At 38.6% G+C, this 22,955-nt stretch overlaps 1 protein-coding gene across 1 annotated transcript in view; it reads right to left on the bottom strand.

Moving 5' to 3' along the window:
• The window catches only part of IPO7 (importin 7), a 38,527-nt gene extending 17,759 nt beyond the window's left edge, over positions 1 to 20,768 (bottom strand). Inside the window, exons 1-8 of the mRNA XM_069803817.1 lie at positions 20,532 to 20,768; positions 11,418 to 11,499; positions 9,656 to 9,809; positions 9,142 to 9,300; positions 6,193 to 6,349; positions 5,452 to 5,541; positions 4,913 to 5,007; positions 4,729 to 4,813 (exon numbers count right to left, since the gene is read on the bottom strand). Of these exons, the coding sequence (XP_069659918.1) occupies positions 4,729 to 4,813; positions 4,913 to 5,007; positions 5,452 to 5,541; positions 6,193 to 6,349; positions 9,142 to 9,300; positions 9,656 to 9,809; positions 11,418 to 11,499; positions 20,532 to 20,615 (906 nt within the window). The 5' untranslated portion in view covers positions 20,616 to 20,768. The remainder of the gene's footprint in view (positions 1 to 4,728; positions 4,814 to 4,912; positions 5,008 to 5,451; positions 5,542 to 6,192; positions 6,350 to 9,141; positions 9,301 to 9,655; positions 9,810 to 11,417; positions 11,500 to 20,531) is intronic.
• Positions 20,769 to 22,955: the final 2,187 nt, after the last annotated feature.

The raw sequence follows: 22,955 nt of genomic DNA, 5'->3' as shown, positions 1-22,955 counted from the left end.
TCAGATTTCATCAATAGTTTATACTGAGCACAGACCATTTAACCACAAGAATTCTACCCTACCTCACAATCCTATATGAGAACCCCTCTAAATCCAACAAAAAACCCCCCCTATTTATTCATCAGACTAAAATGGGTACTGACTAATCCTTCTACTAAATGTCATTGTTAATTTTCCAAGGCAATTTGCAGCTCATAGCAGGTGCTGCACATCTTTTAAAAATACAATCCTTTAATAAGACAAAACATACATGCTAATTCATCACCAACATGGTACAGCAGTCCTTTCTGTCCAAGGTTTATTATTACATCTTACGACTCTCTGGGGGCAGAAATTCATGCCCAAACACTGGACTGGTAAAATACTCTACACTCACGCAGTCTACTGATTCTTGCCTATGTGCAGCCTTACAGCAACAACGCTGTATGAAGAACGTATGTGTATGAAGAATGATGAACCAGCCTTTCCCCTTGGCCTTCTGGCCTCAATTCTTCTCCTGAGGTAGCATTCAGAACTATTCACAGGTGTCATGGTTTAACCCCAACCAGCAACTAGGCACCACACAGCCACTCACTCACTCCCCCCCCACCCTGTGGGATGGGGGGGGAAATGGGAAAAGAAGCAAAACTCATGGATTGAGATAAGAGCAGTTTAATAGAACAGAAAAGAAGCAACTAATAATGATAACACTAATAAATGACAGCAGTAATAATAAAAGGATTGGAATATACAAATGATGCGCAGTGCAACTGCTCACCACCCACCGATCAACACCCAGCTAATCCCCGAGCAGCAATCCCCTCGCCCCCACTCCCCCCATTTTATATACTAGATGTGACGTCCCATGGTATGGAATACACCATTGGCCAGTTTGGGTCAGCTGCCCTGGCTGTGTCCTGTGCCAACTTCAGTTGCCCCTCCAGCTTTCTCGCTGGCTGGGCTTGAGAAGCTGAAAAATCCTTGACTTAGTCTAAACACTACTGAGCAACAACTGAAAACATCAGTGTGTTATCAACATTCTTCTCACAGTGAACTCAAAACATAGCACTGCACCAGCTACTAGGAAGACAGTCAACTCTATCCCAGCCGAAACCAGGACAACAGGGATTTACGTTTGTTCAAGTCCATGGCTTTCCACAAATAAGGAGATGGAATGGACATGGGACCATTACTAGTAATTAATTTCCAGCTCACTGGAAAGTTTGGTATGGGTAATGCAAGGGGATTTCCTTGTAGCCCAATCCAGGCCAGTAGTAACACTGCACCTTCAAGAGCAGCAGCACGAACTGGAGAGAAATGAAAAATCCCATTTCCAGGGTTTCATTTAATTCTTCATATAGAACAACAATGTTTTAAAATCCAAAACTGAAGGAACCAATATCTATCAATCTGTAATATCACCAAGAAAACATTTTGGGAAAATGAGATTCATTATTTTGAAAAGTAATTCCACTGATAACATTACACAACTACTGAAGCATCTCTCCCAAAGGAGATGCCTCGCACTTGAGTTTAAAGAGGAGTACAAGGCTTTGGTGGCATTAGATACTGAATTAGAGTAGGAAAGGAAAAGAGAGCAAATGTTCAGACTTACAGCTGTTTCAAGGATTATCAAAGAATACATATGTCAAAATTCCTTTTTAGTCTCTTGTGAACTAATTGAAAGAGAAAATTCTTCTCTGCAAAAATAGTGACAGATGTTTGTAACTTCCAAAATCAGTAAAACATGAATACCTGGTAAGACTAACATGCTTCTTGAAGTTAGAACAATTAAGAAGAATGTTAATCATTAAAAAGAGTCTAACTTGTAACAAAATTGATTAAACATGTAAACAACTATGCAACATATTTTACTTCTCTGATGGTAAGCCTTACATACAATCCTTCCAGAAGTAATCAGGAAACTAACGAGGACTGGGATTTCTTGCAGTTTTACACAGTGTACATGACATTCTAAAGACTGGCTTCCGTTATAAATGTCAACACAAGCAATAAAGAAACTACCATCACTATATTAACATCATATACTGAACTTTTATAATGCATGGATCTGAAACAGGCTCTGTGGCCTAAGTCACACCATGGTGGCAGCTCAGAAAGATTTAAAAAATATAAATTGGTTTTCTTTGTTCTAGGCATAAGCAGTAATCCTGGGTCTTCAGCAAACTAGAACTTAACATACAGTAATACAATCTTCTCTGTGGAAAACCTTATACAAGAAGGTCCAGTTTGCTGGTATATTTTAATTTTAGAAGGATCTGAAGTTTCTTTTTTTTTTTGAGAGAGAGATTCTTCAATGTAACAGGACAGCACACAGAAAAGCCTAAATTCATTAATAGTCAATAAAGGGGTGGGGAACAGTGTTGGAAATGAGGACAAAGCTGAGGCCTAAACAAATGGTCTTTGCAGCCACACTACTTAGGACAAGTGTTTTGGTCCTCTCTTTCCACAAATGTAAGCAGTTCCATGATTCAGATGCAATAAGTAAAGAAATTAAAAAGATTAAGAAAAGGTTTAAGAATTGCAGTGAGGAAAAGCAGAATGTGGGATGGACGCTCGAGGGCAAATAAAGAACATTCTGCAACTGTGCCAAGGAACAACCAGACAGTAGTGTTCAACCAGGGCTTAGTTCTGGCTCATCAAGTCTTTCAAAATGAGAAATGTCTTGAGCAAAACAGCTGCTAACACAACGGATAAGAATCAAGGTATTCCAGCTAGGCAGCTCAGCCTGTTTTGGCCAAGCTTAAGAAAGTTTAGCTACAACTAATGCTAAATGTACTGGAATTTTTTTTTTCTTCTTCTTTTGGGGGGGGGGGGAGGGCAGCTGGTGACATGCACATGACAAAAAGATATAGAGTAGATAAAAAGAATAATCAATGACAAGTAATTATGAGAATATTATTAGCAGCATGTTTCAAGTTTATACTTGAACAACCTGCAAACGCATACCATATATTTATCTATTACTCCTTCAGTAAAAGGCTGCATACACTTTGGAGAGTAAAGAGAACTCAGTGAAGCATACTATCAGAATTTGTATTCTTCAGTATTTCACAGATTTCCAATTTTTGTAAAGAAGTACATGCTGTTCAAAAATCTTCCATAACATTTATCTGAAGCATTCAATTTCTTGAGCATACATCCAAGATTTATCTTCTGCACAGAAATAGAGGACAGTGCCTTAAAAATAATCTGTATTTCTAAGCAAATTACATTATTGTATAGGAAGAAACTGTAAGCATTTTAAAGTCTTTAAAGAAAATTGCTAAAAAGCAAGACTTGAATTCTTGGCGTTTCCTAGATGCAGTAAGGATCAAAGTTGATTGAAAGAAAATGAAAAGAAAAAACATGGAAGTATTTTGTTCAACTGTTTAAATTTATTTTTTCAAAGACTTTTTGCCTATACAGTCTTTTGTCAGAAGTTTGTCTTATCTTGGAAGTACAAAGCGATCAGTAAGGTCTTAAAGAACATGTAATAATTATCTGTCTGATGTCATCTACAGGTGACAGATGAGCACCTCAGAAGGTGACACTGACTCTACTTGTCTGAGTAGAATCTTGGGATAGATTGTGATAAATGTTCTTTTCCCTTTCAATACTTCAGATGACCTTCAAAAAACCATGTATTTAAGAGATACTCTCCCTACTTTTCCTCTTTTAAAGTCCTGTAATTCATTATACTTTCATTAGGAATGAAAATTAAGAAAACTGAAACTGAACTAAGAACTGTTCTTCTGAATAAAGTAAAGGCTTTGAAGAAAACATTCTACTCCCTGAGATTTTCATAAATTAATAGTCTATTTACATTTACAACCTAATCATATTAATGTAAACAGATTTGTGGGCCAGTACAAGGCAATTTTACAAAAAATACCTGAAGTTTTTTTATAAATAAACTTGTTTCAAAATAACAGAAGTCACAGATCCAAAATTTTCCCAATACTCATGAGAATTTTCTTGCTAATTCAAAAAGTTCAGATTACTGACTTGAAACACATGCACTATAAGAGGCAGATGACAATTCCTGCCCTACCAATCCATTCCGTCCCTTCAGGAAAACCTGTAGCTTGCTGCCATGTGGTAGGACTATCTGAATCATGAAGTTACTCCAATAAAGGTAAATGAAGGATAGTTCGGTATAAAATCAATACATCAGGTTAGAAACTGCTATAGTCCAAAAGATGCTTTGCATGTAACAGACCCTGCAGAAGTTGCAACCCCCAGACAGGGAGATGAGTGGAAAGTGACCATCATACTTACCTGTTTGTAAGCAAGCCTCTGCTTGATCAGGTTTTTGCAGAAGGCTAGAAAGCTTAGTATTTACTGACTTTGAGTGAAAGAAGAACTGTATCATCAGAGTTAAAAGGGTAGGTAAGAAGGTCAACTACACCATATAAATATTATACCTATCTCTTCCAGAACGAGAAAAATTGATAGCATTTATCTGAAGCTCACCTGAGGGCTTGTTATATGAGAGCATTTACTCTGTTTACAGATTATCAGTGATGCATAGGCCATTTTCAGTGGATTGTCCTATGTGACATATTAATAATTCTTTTAATAATTCTTTTCATTTTACCCACAGACTTCAGTGCTTTCCATACCAATGTACTTAAAAAAAAAACAACTATGAAGAAGAACAAGAAGCCTTTTCAGAAAATAGTGAAATAAGAAATCACTACTAACTCTGAACTTATCCTAATACCCCATACATTCAGTGTTTCTTACTTGCTGAACACCAACAGCGAATGCCTTCAGGAACACTTCAGCAAACTCATTGTACTCCTTGGAAACATTACCAGGGCTTCCATACCTAGAATTAGAAGCAAGTATGCAAATTCAAGGGTGCAGCAATATTACTGACTTGAAGACTTGCTTGGTTTTTTAAAAATAATAATGGAAAAGAACATACCTCTCAAAAAGTCTAGCTAAGATATGCAAAGCCCACTTCTTGCATTTCCACCAAGGCAACTCAGGTCTATCATCTTCATCAACTTGAAGGGTTTCCTTTTGGGGCCGGGGGCGGGGGGGGAGGGGGGAATATTATTTACCAACTATTCACAAAGAGTTCAAATTATATGTATTTTGAAAAACTATATAGCATATTTTGTTTTTAACCTGCCATTTGCACTTCTAGCTTAATAGAAGTATATAGTACAGAATATCTAAAAATAAATTCCATGATATAGGCTGCATAAGTGGTCAACAAATTCTTTAAACAAGAAGCCAAAATAAGCTGTGCTATAATTTGAAAACAATAGAACTCCCATACAAGCTACACATTTTCAAAATTTGTCTAGTCTGTTTAAAACACCCTATTTAGCTTAAAAATTTATTTTCTTGGCATCAGTTGAGAAAAAAGAATGCAGAAATAAAAAGCTAAACTTCTTAACATTCTAACAAATGAAAAATATTTAAGCTTAAAGATACAAAAAGCCAAAAGCCACTTACAGCTGGTACATCCCTATCGACAACAGTCTTCAGGATTTCTATCCATTCAGTCAGGTTTTGCTGATTTATCAACTCCAAAGGTAATGTGTACTTATTTAAAAAAAAAAAAGGGGGGGGGGGGAGGACAAATGTATTATAAAGCAATACGAAAATAATGTTACTTTCAGTTTGAATTTTAGCTCTTTCAAATCTTTGTCTACACTTAGCTACCATGAAAGATTAGCAAATGTCTCGGAAAACCAGGCTAAAGAACTTAACACAACCTAGTCTATATCCTCAATATCCTCAAAAGTGCTAGAGGTCTTTACTCAAATACACTCTGCTTATGCAATGCTAAGACACTACTTAAATGGATGTTACACCAATTTCTGAAGCAATTAAGAGCATACTAACTGTTCATTCCAAACTGCTGCATTTACACTGGCAATTCTATGTAGGCTGGCCTCTACAATGTCATTAGAAAACTGATTTTCTAATCTGTTTTCTAGCAAACACTCTACCTTACAGGATGGTGTGCATAAGTTCTATCTAATGCCACCAGGAATAGCACTGTACAAAAGTAAAAGTACAGCACAATCAAGCATACCAAAAACCTGTGATTTGTAACACAGTTGAGTAGTTTAGGTAAATGATTTGGATGCAATCTAATATTGTTAATAGTTCTGTCATTGACTATTTTAAGGAAAAGTATAATGCTTTAAATTAAATTACTGATCAAGTACATACAAAGTTATTTTTTACCTGGACAAGGGCATAAAATATTTTGAAGATCTGTTTCTGGATGAGGACAGACTGATCAGATGGATCACTCAAGAGCTGAATGAAACTATCCTTCAGAACTGGTAGAAAATGTTGCATTGCTGCTATCAAAGGACTCCGCTCCTCTGGTTTCTTGTACCTTTAGATAAGAACAAACTAGTTTTGTAGACATTTCAGGTAGCTTTTGAGTTTTAAAAGTCCACATCTCTCCCAGTGTAGACACAAGTAGGTTATATTACCATTCATAACAACGTATGATTAAAAAAAATACCTAGCCATTTCTTGTTACAGAGTTTGAAATAAAGCTATAGTCAGACAACATTACAGTTAAAAGGCAAGTTAGAAAACCGCTGAGCATCCATTACTCCACTATATATCCACATTAGTTTTCTGCTGGTAATGCACTCCTGCCAACTTACTCACTTTGAATACTTCATCATGTTCAGCCACACCATTACTATAGTGAAAAGCAATCAGAGCACTACAAAAACTGCAAGCAAAAGGTACACATTTATTGCCAAGAACGGCAGATGCTAGGCTACTCAGTAAAATTCAAGAAATACGTTTATCAGAGTTCATCATTAATCAAAATATTTCCAGAAGCTAGATTACTTCACTGACATTGAAGAAAGTAAATGGTGAAGTCTCAGTTTACCACTGATGTCTCTCACATCTTACCATTTAGTTTGCCCAAATCTGACTATCTGATAGAGAATGTAGGCTGGAAGGCTATGTGGTGGACTCTGAGCAAGCTTCGATTGCAAACTGCCTTGAAATAGTGGCTCGCACCTTCCCATGCTGGTGACAGTCCACCAGTTTGCCTATCCTGAAAACAAGGCTCCATTTCCTTTCTCAAAACATTTCAAAATTCCTGAAAGGACGTGAAGCTGCATTTTGAAATCTTCACCCCAAATTTTAACTTACAAAGAAGAAAGTCCTTATTGACTCAAGAGTTATCACAGCAGAATAGGATCTTGTCCATACTGGTGATGATAATAAGAACAAAGTAAAATATCACTTTAACACCATACAGCTTCATTTTTTGATTAAGCAATTAATACTATTATACTCTTGGACTCTTGTGGGAGATTTCTGGGTTGGGGTGTTGGGTTTTGGTTTGGTGGTTGTTGTCGGTTTTGGGTTTTTTTAATACATTTTTAGCAGACTTTTCACTAATATTAAATATCAATGCTCAGCCTCTTAAAAGAGTGCCAATTTGCAGAAATACAAGATAAAGTCTACTCAATCTGCTGCCAGATGGCATATTCTGTAAAAACTGCTACAGAACACTGAGCTCCAAAATCCTGTTCAATAATATAGTTTCCATGTATTTTCTGAAATAGAAACTTAAATGTAAGGATTAAATGTTGCTCAGGAAAACTCAGTTTCTAGTTGCCACAAAAGACGCTATTGAAAAAGACCAGAAAAAATAACTATGCAAAGAGCAGCCATATGATCTTGCTGGCTGGATTTGAAGGGCAAAAAAAAAAACCTGTTGAAAAGCCCCAAGATATTTACCTTCCACATTAAGGGGAAAAAAAATTCAATAGCTAAATATTCCTACAACTCAAGCAGTAAAAACTTTATCAAAGTCATAACAGACATAAGTAATTTAACAAATTTTAGAGACCTGCTTGCACCCATATTGTTACACAATGAAATGTGCATATTCCTACATGATTTGTGAAACCGACCCTTGTTGACTTGACCAGAAAGCTAAACAAGTATGAGCAGTTGCTGGCCTCAGCTGAAGTGTTTGATCAACCAAGATTATGAACACACCTGTTACCTTAGTTAATCACGCAATGACTGTGCTCGTATCAAAATTCTTCCCTAAACAAGGGTTGCTATAATCATAATAAACTACCAGCGAACACTTCATGCTTTATATCTTGCAGATCTCTGCTGTACATTTGGTTAAAGATGTTTAAATTGAACATCAAGTGAGAAATTAGTTTATTTTCCTTTCCTAGCAGGACCTGCAATTTTCAGCCACCAAATAAACTCCAACATGGGATTACAAAGGTCTTTATAGCATTCCTGTAAAAAAAGGATTTTTGAGAAAACTGATATTCACCTGTTTTACACTAATTTACATAAAATTCATTAGAGTGAAATTTTTCAATGCAGCATTTTAAGTCAAGTACCTGAAACAAAAATGTTACGCATGACAGTGCTTTGAAAAAGTTGTGGATTCCATCAGTTCCACTACAACATTTCGCAGACTCCAGGATCGCACTTTTCTCTGACCCAGCTCAAATGAGCTTCCTACACACCAGCAGCAGCAGCTGCTAAGCCCCACATAACTTCTCAAAGTGCAACCTCAACTTTAAAGCTCTGAGCATAATATCAGATACAGAGCAAAGAACATTGACCTGTATTCTAGCCCAATGCCTTACATATAGGAGAACAGTGGGCTTTGAGAAAGATTTCCTATGATGGGTTGGATGAGGCTATCAAAATGATCATACCAAAGTCAGCCAACTAATTTGGAACTTCCTAACATTCAAGATTTCACATGTTGAAATCTTTATATGTTCACTGTCACTGATACCTAGAGTACAAATTGTTTAAGAGTCTAAACCTGGTTTAAACAAGTAATAATCTTCTGCAAAAGTCATGACTTTGAGCAGACTTTCTTATTGCTATCAATCCATAAAAAACAACTACCAAATTAAGGCTTTAGAATACTCTCTTTTTTCTGGTCTCAAATCTTTAATGAAGGCAGTTCTTCTGTAATTTCTTAGTGGAGAAGATAAATGAGCCAACCTCTGCATGGCAAGTATTCAAGAATATTCTCTAAAACTAGATTTCTATCACCTCTGCACAGTCCCACACACAATTCTACATGGTCACAATATACATACAGAATACAAATAATACACACAAATTTATTAATTCTGTTGTTTCATATGGTAGAAAAAAACTTACTCATAGTTTTTTACAAGTTGATAAAGACAAAGAAGGATTCCAAGCCAACAAGCACTGTTGTCAGACTGAAGATAAAATCCAATTTTCTCCACAACTGCAGTCCAGCGACTAGGATAATCATGCTTGATAATATGGTGAATGCAAGTAGTAAGCTGTACTCTAGAAATCAAATGCACAATTATTAAATAAGTTACTACTATTATTTTAATAATATTATTGTGGTGTTGAAACAACTAACATTGCCCAAATTTAGACTTATTTCAAGTTTTGTTTAGAAGGTTTAGGTTCTGTACTTTCTGCTTAATATTCTCCATTTGAGGAACTTTAAATTTCTACATGCTGCACAAGTTGAAAACTGTTTTTCCATCTACATTATTTCTATGCTTAGGATACACAGTGTATGACAATGATGCTTAGTACACAGGTGATCTTAGTTCTGGGGAGAAAAAAAAAAAAAAACAAACCCAACAGTTAGAAACCACAGCCAATTCATAACCAGGTTAAAACTGCATACCTAATCAGCTCAGGAGAGTGAATAATGGCTTCTACAATATTTTCACGAATACAGTGTCTATCTTCTTCTGGGATGGAGTACGGTGGAATCTCTCCTGGTGCAGTTTCACGATCTGGCCAATATTGGGTTATCATATTTTTCAAGTAGATAACCCCTGTGAGACAAAAGTGGCAATTCAGCTGATAGCCATTCAAAGTACAAAACAAACATGCATTTTGCAGGCAAATCTATTTTAGAACAAAACTGATTGAAATGACTAATTCATTGACCATTTCTGAGTAGGAAAATCAAAATACATAAACCATGCAAATTATTAAGCTAATAATTTACTAGGTTGATATTCTTCTACCCATTTATTGTGATGCCTGTATATTTAGCTCTGTAAAGAATGTGTTTTCATCTAAAAATACTAAACGTATTGCTTTTATCTGTGCTACAGATAAATAGTTGTGGGACATTTTAGCAACACACTTCTTAAAAATCCTTTATAATTATTTTCTCAGTATCTTCATTAAAACAAAGCTAATCAATACTAATGACTATCTAAAACATGCCTTGTAAGCAAAAAAAATCTAATTAAGTTGTGATACAGGAGTGAATGCTAAAGAGAAACAGAGCTCCTTTATACCAAGGTTATGGGCCACAGCACTTTGTAGCAATCAGGCTGCTGGCACAAATGCCTGCGTTTACCATTTGACAACCAAACTGCTTATGTGGCAGAACACAGATTACAGCACATGGAAAGAAAGACTTACAAAATGCAACAGGAAATCTCAAATGACAAACTAGTAACAAAGTTACTATTAATCTAATTCTATGCACAAATCCATAAAGCAACTTCTCTTCTGAAATTTCATATGCACCTTCTGAAGATTCAGAAAGCAAAGGGCTTCTGAAAGGGTCTGCAAAGGTAAGAAACACTCAGCAGATATTGCTATTACAAGACTGAAGTGATGCAGACTTCAGTCTGTCCTTAGTGGGATTTATTATTAATTACTTTGAAAAATATGCACTGTTTGTAAGCTATGTGTTGTATGAGTTGTCTCTACTCTCTACAGACCGCTTCGGTTTTTAATTGGCTTACACTGAGGTTGAATTTTCAGAGGTTGTTTTCAAACCTCCCCCTTTTTTTGCATGTTATACTTTTTGAGTCATCCTCTGAATGGTACTCCCAAGCTATAAGATAAAAATGCAGGTTAGGCTTATGCTACAACTTAGAATAGTCTACTACGTGGAAGATCCAAATAACTGATCAAGATCACACTTGCTGAACTGTCAGAAAAACCACTGAAGTATCATATTAGAAACCACTATCAAGTAATCATAGCAGCTTTAAGGTGCTGTTTGGAGTTGCTAAGATGCAATATCCAATTTTGATGGCTCATGTGCAAGGTTCCAAAAGACATAATTTATTTTCTTCCTCTTCAACTGTTTAGAAACATTAGCATTACTAGTACAAGGTTAAATAACCTCCTTGGATGAAATGTACTAGCATCATAAACCATTCTGTTTCCCCCAAAGACCATTATTACCACTAGAGATAAACAGGAGCAATCACTGAAGAGCCAGCCACCTTTTCTTTCTGTCTTCCCTATTCAGTGTATGGTGCCAGATGTAGTTCATGATGACTGTACTTCGAGTGACTCCCAACTTTGGAGCATTTGAGATTAAAACTATTCAAATTCTTCAACAGTATCTGCGTATGTGCTTGTGTGTATGCACCATTAAAGTAGATACAATGAAAAAAGATTTGAAAACTTGCCTGCCTGTCTCACTGGTAAATCCAGCTGCTCAGACATAGTGATCTGAAGCAGAGTTGAAACAAAGTTCACTGACTTATGAGCCTGTAGAGGAACAACAAAAAAAAAAGAATATTATTTAGTCATAGTTTAAGTTTTAGCATACTCCCGTTAGGTTTTACAATATCTTTGTAATGATGTAATGCAATCAATAGAATACCAGCAATTCAAACAGTTTCACAGTAGTCAGCTAATCAACCAAAGCATTCCAAAGTTTCATGCTCGCTGTATTTTGAAGATGCCATGGGGAAGGAAAAACCCTACCGTTTAAGGTAATACAGTTGAAGAAATCATTAAACAGTAATCAGCCTTCACCTGTCACCAAACATGTTCTTAATTCAGAACAAATACTTACTTGAAAGAAGAATATCTGAATAGCCAGAAAAACCCAACCGCAGCAAGTTTACAGTGACCTTTAGCAAGGTATGAATTCATTATATAATAATCCAAGAAACAGCTGGCAACTATGTTTTAAAACTAAGCCCAGCCTTAAGCAAGCCTGTGCAACTCATAATTCATCTTTCTGAAAAAACAGCTTCAAGTGACCATTTATGCACTACTGCAGCAACTATCAGCGTAACTATACAAAGTATAAAGCAAACCAACAGTATGGAGACCTAAATGGAGTGACATCCGCAGAGTAACAACTTTGCAAGGATTTGCAAGAGTTCACTTACAAAGAAAACAAAATGTGTTTTTTCTTACAGCAATGAGAAATGTCATTGATACACTAAATATTATATGGTATTTTCAATATGAGGAAAATAACCTTAACATTATTATAGCAACCCTTACCCACCTTTCCTAAGCACAAAAAACTCAACAGTCTGTCCACAGAGGCTGTGGGACCTCATCCTTTGAGATATTCAGAACTCAATTGGACAAGTCCCGATCTACCTCATCTAACTTCAAAACAGCTTTGCTTCAGGAGGCTGGACCAGATGATCTGCAGAGGTCCCTTCTAATCTAATTACTCCAAATTCAAATTGCCAAGATATATTTCTGCTTTATCTTCACTTACATGTCAATATTGTTTCATACGTTCTTTGCAGCACTTCTATCAAAGACAACTGCATAGACCTACATAACTTAACCTGTTAAACTCTTAGGAAAACACCTCTTACCTACTTGTTACTCGATTTATTACTCCCTAGAGAAAGCTAATAAATTAATACTTTGAAAACCATTGAAATTACACTATCCATTTATCAAAAACAAACAACTGTGTCAGTTACTGCAGCAGAGCAAATAATATCATAAATATCATAAAGAGAAATAATCAGAAATTATTCTTCTATTCTTTTAGTAGGACCAAAAGCTCTTTTGACAGTATGAAATGTCAACATTCCTCCTAAGTGCGTAACAGTGCCCAGCTCACTCCTACAGCACCAGGTTCTTCTCTCCAACTTTTAACTTTTCCCAGCAAATATCTCCTATAGATTCTAGTACAAACAAGCGTAAAAGGGACAGCCTGGGACATGACATTTGTTCATGCATTTGTACTGAGACTTGATTAGTGTAGCTTGTTTTCCATCTCCTGTTAATTGAAACTGATTTTAAATTAAGAACAAACTTGACTTAAGAATCTCCCCAAAACATTAAAACTTCATTGTACATATTCATCCTGTGCACTAAAAATGTACAGGCTACAGAAAACCCACAGAAGCAACACTCTCATCTGGTCCAACTGAAATGTTTATTTGTAGAGTGCATTTTGATGAATTGGGAGTAACTGACACTGCAACTTGAGCATGCATCTTTCTCACCCATGTCCCTCTGAGATCCCCAAAGTCCTGAAGAAGCAAATACACTTTCAAATGAAAAGAAGTATTTGTTTTCAACTGTCAAGTAATGGTTGAATAAATACATTTAAAATAAAATTTACTTGTTGGTATTAGTTTCTACTACAGCTCCAGGTCCGTTAAGCTCATTCTTTTCTTAAGGAACACTAATAGACACACTTCGCCTGCAACACATACCAAATGACATTAGACCCTAATTCAGCACAGTATTCAATTATATGCCTAACATTAATGTCAGAGGAAGTACTCCTGTACTTAAGTGTGTTACTATGAACTTGCTGAAGAAAGCTTTCAGTTTCAATAACCTTTAACTCGCCTACAAATAAGGCTGTATTAGTCTGCATAAAATGGACTTAAAAGTGGAAACTGATGTCTTTCCACAGTGACTATGATAAACTTAACAGCTACCTTTTCAATAGTGAAAATCTGCAATGTGTTTCATGTTTGGAAATTGATAAGCATTTAATCCTATAATTTTAAAAAAAATGAAGGATTACTTTCCCTTTTTCATGATAAATGACAACTAACCTTTTAATAAAAACTATCCACTTCAGTAAAAAATATGGTAATTGCTTAAGAACTGTCAAGGAACTAATGGGAATAACAAAACAAATTGAATACAAAAATGTTGTCTTAAAAGCAAAAAGCAACAAAAAATACAGCAGTGTACAAAACTACCACACACTGAAATTTAGTAAAATACCCAAGAATCATCTTTCCTTCATTAAAAAAAAAAAAAACCAAACAAAAAACCAGCACTGAGCCTATGCCTACAGCAAGCTAGAGAAGCTCTCTAGAAATGTTAATTATATTAGTATGTGGGATTAATGTATTTTCACCAGATTCTTTGAACTCTACCAAGTTTTAAAGGATAGGATCAAAACATCTATAACATTATCTTGTTTTTTTTAAATCTTACAAATATCATCCTTATTAACATCTTGAGCATCAGACACCAGTCAACCACAAAGACGAGCTACTAGCAGTTCAAAGGAGAGATTCAGACCAGAAATAATTTGTGCTTTTAATACAAGGTAGCATAAGTAAAATACCTTGTACCTTCCAAACAAAGCCTCCTCTTAATCGATTCAGTTCGTAACTAAATTCACACAGAGCTACATTAACACTTCTATGCATTCTATATGGAATATAAAGGACTTCCAAACTCTTTACAATGACCCCATTTCCATGCCACCGAAAGGAAGGCAATTCCACAGAAACTGAAGTGTGGGGAGGAGTCGGCACAGCTACATGAAAGCATGTGTGTACTGAATCGTCAAATAAAAACACAGGTACTACAGTAACCTGTCACTTGCTCCCTTGTTTTGCTTTACTATTAAAAAGAACATCCTATGTTTTACTGGCACCCAAAAAACCAACTGAACTTAGAAAAAGACACCACATAGGTGCTGATTTTGTATCTACGGCATTAAAAAATACTGAACACACATCCATTTCAGCTATTTTAATCTTTAGTATTTTTACTCTCCAAAGATGGCTGCCTCTGAGGACATCATGTTTCTCTTCACTGACAGCACTGCTAAAAAAAACCAAACAAACAAAAAACCCACACCTATTTTAGGTACATATTCTATACAAATACTAGCTTTTGGTTTTAGTGCATGTGATTAGCCAGAATACTTCACTACACAAAAGGTGAGCTGCAAATGAAGATTAATTAAAAGTCTATCAGAGTACTATCTGAATGCAGAGGATTCTGCTGGCCCATGCACGCCCCAGTCTCCAGAAGAATTGGATGCACTGACGCTACTTCAGTGAAAGCCACTGGCAAGTAATGTCATTCTACACAGAAGTCCCATGGCTCCAGCATGCGAGAATTAAAATCAGGATTTCACAATGGTTGCTATCACATACTCTAAATTGCATGGAGACTAGAAACAATTTCTATGACTTTTAAAGTTTTGACGTCAGTAAAACTTTGTCTTTTATTCTCTTGCCCATTGTTTACAAACACCCTTTTAAAATAAATACTACATTTAGAGAACTACGATAACTGAAGAAAAAAAAAAAGGTTCTGTCAAAGTCTGTTTCCCAACACGTAACTCAACAGTTTAAAAAAACAAAACCAAAACTCATCTCAAGTCCTTCCCCCTTACAAATCCTCCAACATGCCATGTCACTGGTATGACTTTGTTGTCTAAGAGCCAAAGAATTCAGGGACTTTTCCCAAGAGCAATCTTTGCTATGCAGCCTCACTAGCTGAGGAATGTATTCCATCAGACCACAAACGCTGCACCACTGTCTGTTAATATCAATCACTGTCCCAGAACATACAATCTTCTTGCATATTTCATTGCAGTTTTTCCTAGCTGAGTTAGTTTGTCAGCCATGTGCTAAAACACACTTTTGAGAAAAGCATTATGCCAGCTACATAATCTGAAATGTAAATGAAGTTTGAAGTTAACATTAAAAAGACCAGTTCACAGCATATGAACCATCACCAGTTTAATTATGACACTGAAAAGCACTTTTTCCTCAGTAATGACACTCACTAAAGTCAGTTACACTTGTCTTTAATACTACAATTATTCTTATCTCACACAACGCCTGCATGCCACTAAATGATAAAACCAATGTTCTTAGACATTAAGAATTCAACATACCATAACAGACACACTACTATAGTTACCTCCTTTACGGTTACCAAAAAAGCAAACCAGAAGGGTAATACTTACTATATGTTGCTGAACTAGAACCCTAGGTTATTTATATAGTTATTCAAAGTAGCACACATTTAAATAAAGGCTACAATTTATTTTTAAAGGAGCTGGAAAAAAAACAAATTCAACGCATCTCCCCCATTCCAGTTTTGAAAAAAAAAAAAAAACTACATGCAATTTTTGATCTAGACCATAACAGAACTAGGTGAACACAACTATTACACTGAGATGAAACAGTTTGTTTTTTTTATAGAAAGGTAAGGTCAGGAACTGTAAGGCCATGCTGAATCAGCAAACTGCCCTGTAGCACTCTTCAATTCTTTTTTAAGAACTCAGCAGGTGTGGAAGTCATTCTGACCTCAGGTTTTTGCAAGCTAGTTCTGTCACCTCTTATGCAGCTACAATGTATATGCAAATCCAGTTTAAGGTCCACAAAAAATACATACATGCTTATCAGATCTCACAAACATCCCTGATACTCATTTCATCGGAATACTGTCTACAAGTTCTGAAACCTATTTGCTCTTCTGTTCACACAGGAAAAAGGAATGTGCTTTTAGTGAAGGATAGCTAAGCACACACAGTACTATCTGGTAAGTCATGAGAAAGTGGCAAGTTGCCCCATCTGCTAGGATTTTACCTCGTACTGGTTAACATGCATTAAGAATGTAACTTCTTCCTAATGAATACAAAGCTCCCTTGGCTCCTTACTGCCCCCAAGGGGATTTCTGGTGTTGGACCATCGTTGATACATACAGTTTAAAACCATCCTTTCCCAAAGCATCTCTCATCTAGCACACACCAAAATATATAGATGAAAGATAAGGAAAGTGAAAATAATCAAGTACTTTTGGTAAAATGTCATACTAACAACTTTAAAAGAGAATGCATGATCTGATAATCAGAGCCAGGAAACTCATGTTCTGTTCTTGTTGCTACTCACACTACAAAATATAGCTGTAGGTGTTATACATGAAGACCACGTTAGAAAAGGTTAAAAAAGTTAAAGATGGGGGTAACACTATAAACACCTACCCCAAAGTATCCAAAACATGGCATTTCAGCATTTGGAAATTCCTGGGTGAAAGGTACCACGTAATAAGCAGTTTACTTTTTCCCCCTTTGATGACCTTTCACTCCAAAGCTCCCAGTAGTTAGAGTTCAATCATTTAATTTAATCATTCCATCGTTCTGACATTTGTATCTATTAAGCAGGCAATGAAAGACACTGAACTAGGCACTACTGCATCCTGTTAAACTGATGGCATGCTATGGTGACTAGTCAACAAGCTAAAGCATTTTTCTTTTCCCTGTCATTTATATTAGAACATGAAAAAGCTTAAACATAACTTCTGAAAGGCACTTTTTCAGCAGAGCAACAGGATAACAGTTTCATAAACAAACTGTTAAGCCTTGACTTAAAAAATTATGAGTTATTGGGGAATGCTTTTTTTTTTTTTAAACATTCTCAGACACAAAAATTGGGTTGTTAGTCCAAAAAGATGTCTTAATAGCTCGTATGCACCAGGGTTAATCTCAGATACTTACAAGACATACATAACAGTTAAGTTATAAATTCCCTGGAATTACAAAGAAACCTGCAAGGAAAGTATTATCTAGCAACTGCGCCTTTATAAATATGTTGATATTAAAAGATGAAACACACTGTGTATCATTTTCAGAGTGTCATTCCATAGCTGCATAGTTAAAAATATCTATTTTCATCACCATTTCTGGGAAGCAGTTTATACACGCAGTACAAAGACTGTTTCAAAAGGCAACAACGTCTTCTTGCTGCTTTCCAGTAGCTTACTTGAAGAGTCTGGTTCTAAGTCCTTGTAAAACACAGCTTTCCCCTGTAAGACAGGGAAAGAGATGGGCAAACAACTCAGGGTACATCATCAGCTGGAAACTACACAAGAAGCTGTCAGACACAAGAGCTAGTGGAATCATTCCCTATAACTTATTTTCACAGTGCGGAAAGTAAAGCCAAAGAGACTGAAATACCTGCATTTGTTTTTAGCATATCTCAACTCTAGAAGTTCTCACAGCATTTTATGCACAGGCAATATAACCTGATAAAACTTAGTGAAAGAAGAAATAAAGCATAGAACAATTCATGACTTAGTCAAGGTCAAAGGAAAAATAACAAAGCCTGGACAAATCAAGAATCATACACCCCAGTTCCCTTCTCCAGTCAGTGGAAACTTTGTTGATTGATAGGGTATGATGAAGACAGATCTAGATACTTAACTCTTCCATTAATTAGTAATATCAATTACTAACTGAAGCACGTTCTTTTCTGATAAGGTAAAATGACCACTCTACTGAAAACCAGTCTCATCAGCTCAACAGAGGCACCTCAGACAAATTAAAGGTAAACTAAAAGGTCAACCAAGGACAACTATTAAACTTAAATTATAAAATCACTTGTGTGTGCCTGGCCACATGCAAGAATAGCTTTCACTGTTGTGTGATTTCATCTTTACAGAGAAAGAGACCCCCATACCTGAAATAAAATATTAACTGGTAACACAATTACCCTAACAGGTAACAAATTTAGACCAGTATCCTGCAAGCAAATGCATAACTGACTTCAACAAGCCTATGCAAAACCAAGACCACACATGTGACTAAAACTACACATATAAGTGCTTGCAGATTTAGAGTTTAACAAATATTTTTATGACAAAAGGCCTGTGAAAGATCAGTGAAGCTACATTTCCAACAATAAAGAATTCTTATACACTGGTTCAATAATGTCTGGAGTTTTTAAAGGGGCACAGATATTTGGATTTTATACCAATTTAATATTTGTGTAGTACATGATAGACCATGATGTTTTGATTCAAAAGCGTGAACAAAAGCCAGTTGCTGGTGAGCAAGATCCTTCATGCAATAGAGTTAGCCATTTGATGAAGACCCCGACTGGCAGAGAACGTAATTTCCTGCAAGTTCAGCAACTCATTACCTGCAGAAAAGAGCTAAAATAGATTTCAAGCAAGTTACTATATATAGATATTGACAGGCATAGAACACAAAAAAAGGCATTTTAGGGCCAGCTTAAGTTTTCATATATATTACTGTCCTTATAACAAATTAAATTATTTTGATTTTTTATTTAAATAAAAAACACTAAAATTCCTTTTACCAAAGTATATAGAAAAGACAGGCAATTACTTTATACAAACCTCAATTAAACATGGAGTAGTTTTACAGCTATTTCAAATGTACCTAATATTTATTTGCCATTCACTTATTAAATGACATGCAGGAATTCAGCTTAATTACACTTTTTTACAATATGAGAAGCTACACCTTTAGTTTTTGGAAGTTTCTCTACTGCCAGCAGAGCATTTAGCCCACCTTTATCTAAGCCCTGTTGAACATCTGTTGCATTAAATATATTTTGTCAGGCCAAAAGTCTGCTTAAGAGCACAAGGAAAAACATTTGTGGAAAAGGCCAACTAAAGGCACCACAAGAGCTGCCACACAGGCTTATCCTTCACCTCCTCCATCAAGCTATCACCTTTTCTCTGAGTCAAAGACTAAAACGTCTTTTTTTCAAAATGTCTGGAAGTCCCACGGCTCTGTCTCATCAACAAAGAAAAGTTTTCACCTACCAGGTGGAGTTAAGTGGGACAGTAATATAACCTTCCAAAATTGAAACCTGTGGAACTAGGACCTGCTGGTTTTGTTATATCCCAATATGACACATGAGTGTAGCCTAAGTGGATGACATATCTGGGTTGGGAACCCTGTCTTCCGAGCACATGTCGATACAACACCCAGAAAGCACACCTACCCGGACAGCGCTGCCGAACACGGAGTCCAAACGATCTGTACGAACACCAAATAACGCCAGGCTATCCGATTTATTTCTGAACCCAGCCCAGGCCACTCTTAAGCTAACAGGCTGCGCTACTTATACAGCGATGGGGGTCTTGCTACCTCCTTCCCCGCTGACAAACTACTGCCTTCCACATCCAAAGACTGCCCTTAGATAGTCCCAGGCAGGACTGGGTCCAGCCTCTGAGCCACCGGGGGCCTGCGCCACCGACGATTTTAAACATCCCTCTATAGATTACCCTTTCCCCGACTGAGCAGGAAGACAATGGAGGTAATTTGTTACCCGACAGGAAAAGCAACGGGGGCCTCCTTCCCAAGGCCGACCGCTTTCTGCCGTTAAATACCCCCCCCCACCTTGAGCAGCCCCGCCCGGTATGGCATGGCATGGCCTGGCCTGGCCCCGTCCTGAGGCCCCGCTGCCATGTGCCGGGGACAATGCGAGTCGGGCGGCCGGGCCCAGCCTGCAGCCGCCGTCACACCAGGCAGGGCCCGGCGGCGGGAAGGGGCCGAGGGCGCGGGGAGACGGGGCTGAGGGAGCGGGGGGGGGGGGGGGGTTCCACCCCCCCCCTCTCCCTCAGCCCCGTCTCCCCGCGCCCTCGGCCCCTTCCCGCCGCCCCCGCCCCGCTTCCCCCTCACACAGGCCTGCCCCGACCCCGCCGCCCGCGCCGCCTCCCCCCCCCCACACCCCGCTTTCCAGTACCGCGGCGGCCGCGGCCCCGGCCCAGGCCCCATCGGGCGCCCTCACCTCGTTAAGCTGCCTCTCGGCGGCTTCCCGCAACGCCGGATCCATGGTACCCCGCAGGGCCTCGATGATGGTGTTGGGGTCCATGGTGGCGGCGGCGGGGGGAAGAGGAGGAGGCGGAGGGTAGGGGCCGGGGCCGCGCCGCGCCGTACGCACATGGACCCGCCGCCTCGCAGCGGCCGCCGGCGCGAAAGGAAGGGAAAGCGCCAAAGGCCCGGATAGAGCTGCCCCCCGCCGCCGCCAGGGAGCGGCGCCCCTTCCGCCGCCCGCGCCCCGCCTCCGCGCCGCGGGGCGCCACGGGACCTGTAGTCCAACGGTCGCCGCCGCGCGCCCAACCGCCGTGCGCCCAACCGCCGCCCGCCCCGCCAAACCGGAGCGGCGAGCGGCGGGGCGCGCTGGTAGGGAGGCCGCGCCCCGCCCCGGCAGGCTGAGGGGAGGGACGGACGGGCGGACGTCGCTTGGTTCCTCCTCCGTGTGAGGGCTCGCTCGGTGCCCGGCCCGCCACCTCGGGGGGCGTGTTGTGTTCGGGGCAGGCCGGGGAGCGGCGCTGGGCTGTGGAGAGGGCCTGAAGGCGACCTCGGCCTCGCGGTAGGCGCCGCTGGCCGCGGGGGGGGGGGGCTGGGCTGGCCGCCTCTGCGGCGGGGAAGGCCGGCACACGCTCTGCCCTGAACTCATGGGCCGCGTTAGGTTTAAGTGGAATCCGTTGTTTGTCGAAAGTCCTTCCTTTTACCACGTACTCTTCCCGTTTTCGGAGCGGCTTGGATGGCTGGTGAGGAAGGAGGGATGCGTGGAGGCATGGGTTTCCTTTAAAGGCACTTGCTTTATAGTGGGCACAGGGTGCAAACACTTCTTAAGCATTTGGGAAAATCCAGCCTTTTGTTCTGCCAGGTTTAGTAAAAAACAAAAAAGGGCCGAAGATGTGTCAGAAATTTTTCAGAAAATCACTATGAACAGAGCTGTCATTTCTGGAGGGGTTGACTCAGTCACAAAATCAGAATTGGACTGCTTAAGTTGGTCCTCTCTAAGTCACTTCTGAAGGCTTTATCCTACAAGCATTTAGTCCCTGAAGTAATTTCACTTCCATGAGTAGTCTCAATAACATAAGCAAAGCTATTTATGAGTTAGGTGCATAGCGATTTGTAAAATTTAATCGGTAGTATACAGAGACATTCACTGTCACGTCTTCATTTGGGGGATGACATGCAGTGATATACTTGATGAAATTTTGAGAGTTATTTTTGTGAGAGGAGTTTATTGAACACTCGGATAATGCAATCAAGAAAAAAAGTTTCACAGCCCATCCTGGAGCAACTCTGAAATGAACGCACATGAACAAAGAAACTGCATATCAAATAGAAAGGCAGAAATCCAAATACGATAGAAAATAATATAAATTCAAAGTGATATGATTTAGAAAATTGGTAAAGGACACTATGTCTTTACTAGTCAAGTTAAACGGTTTCAGGAAATGCCACGTTAAAACTTCCTTACCACGCTACTGTGCTAGTGGTCTTGCCAACATTTCCCATACATGGAGTTAGCATGGGCCACAGGCTGTTCCCAACAGGTAGCCTGGATGGAGCCAGCCTGGTTTTGAAGGCCATCCTTTCTCAGTTGGCCAGCATCCCAGAGAATGGCCTAAGGCAGGCTAACCGGTACCATCTCAGCTGGCAAAATCTGCACTAGTCAGGTTTATCTGGAATGTCTTTTCATATGTGAAACAGCTTAACAGACTTGCTTTTGTATATACGTTTTCCAAATGAGTAACTTTTTCCATGATTGTTGCTGGATTAAAAACCAGATTTTTCAGTTTCTCTTACTACTGGTTTGTTGGTGGGGTTTTTTTACATAATGCTAAAAACTGTGATTTACACTACATACATGTTTTCGAGTTTTTTTTATTGCAACTAAGAAAATGAGTGCCTCATTTATAAAACTAAATGGCGAAGCAGCAATGAATAGCCGGCTTTCTAAATAAGCCCAGGAGACATACAGACCTGGAAGACCGAAGTGGCAATGTAGCATAATTTCAGGACATGATGCCATAGGGTGTTCTTCTAGAAGTTGCCCAGATCTGCAGTCACGTTCCAATACTAGATATAGCCCAAAATGTAAAAAAAGGTGAAATACTGTAGATTCAATACCATTAGAAAAATGCTACAACAAAGTCTTTTCCATGCTTTTGCATCACAGCACAGATAATGAGATCAAATCTCAATGCTCTTTCTATCAAAGGAGCAAAGCAATAATGCCTTTAACCAGAGAGAACGTAGATGCTAAGCTGATCCAACAACTTATGAAACAGAATATATCTTCTCTAAAAAGAAAAATAAGTACTTCAAAGGACAAAGGGCTCACAATGTGCTGGTTATACATAATACTCTTTGTCAGATACACAGATGCCAAATGCTGCAAAGAAAAGCACAA

Source organism: Haliaeetus albicilla, chromosome 16, assembly GCF_947461875.1.
Source record: "Haliaeetus albicilla chromosome 16, bHalAlb1.1, whole genome shotgun sequence".
Classification (NCBI taxonomy): Eukaryota; Metazoa; Chordata; class Aves; order Accipitriformes; family Accipitridae; genus Haliaeetus; species Haliaeetus albicilla.
Note: the sequence above shows the minus strand (reverse complement) of the source record. Positions and strands in the feature narration are given on the sequence as shown.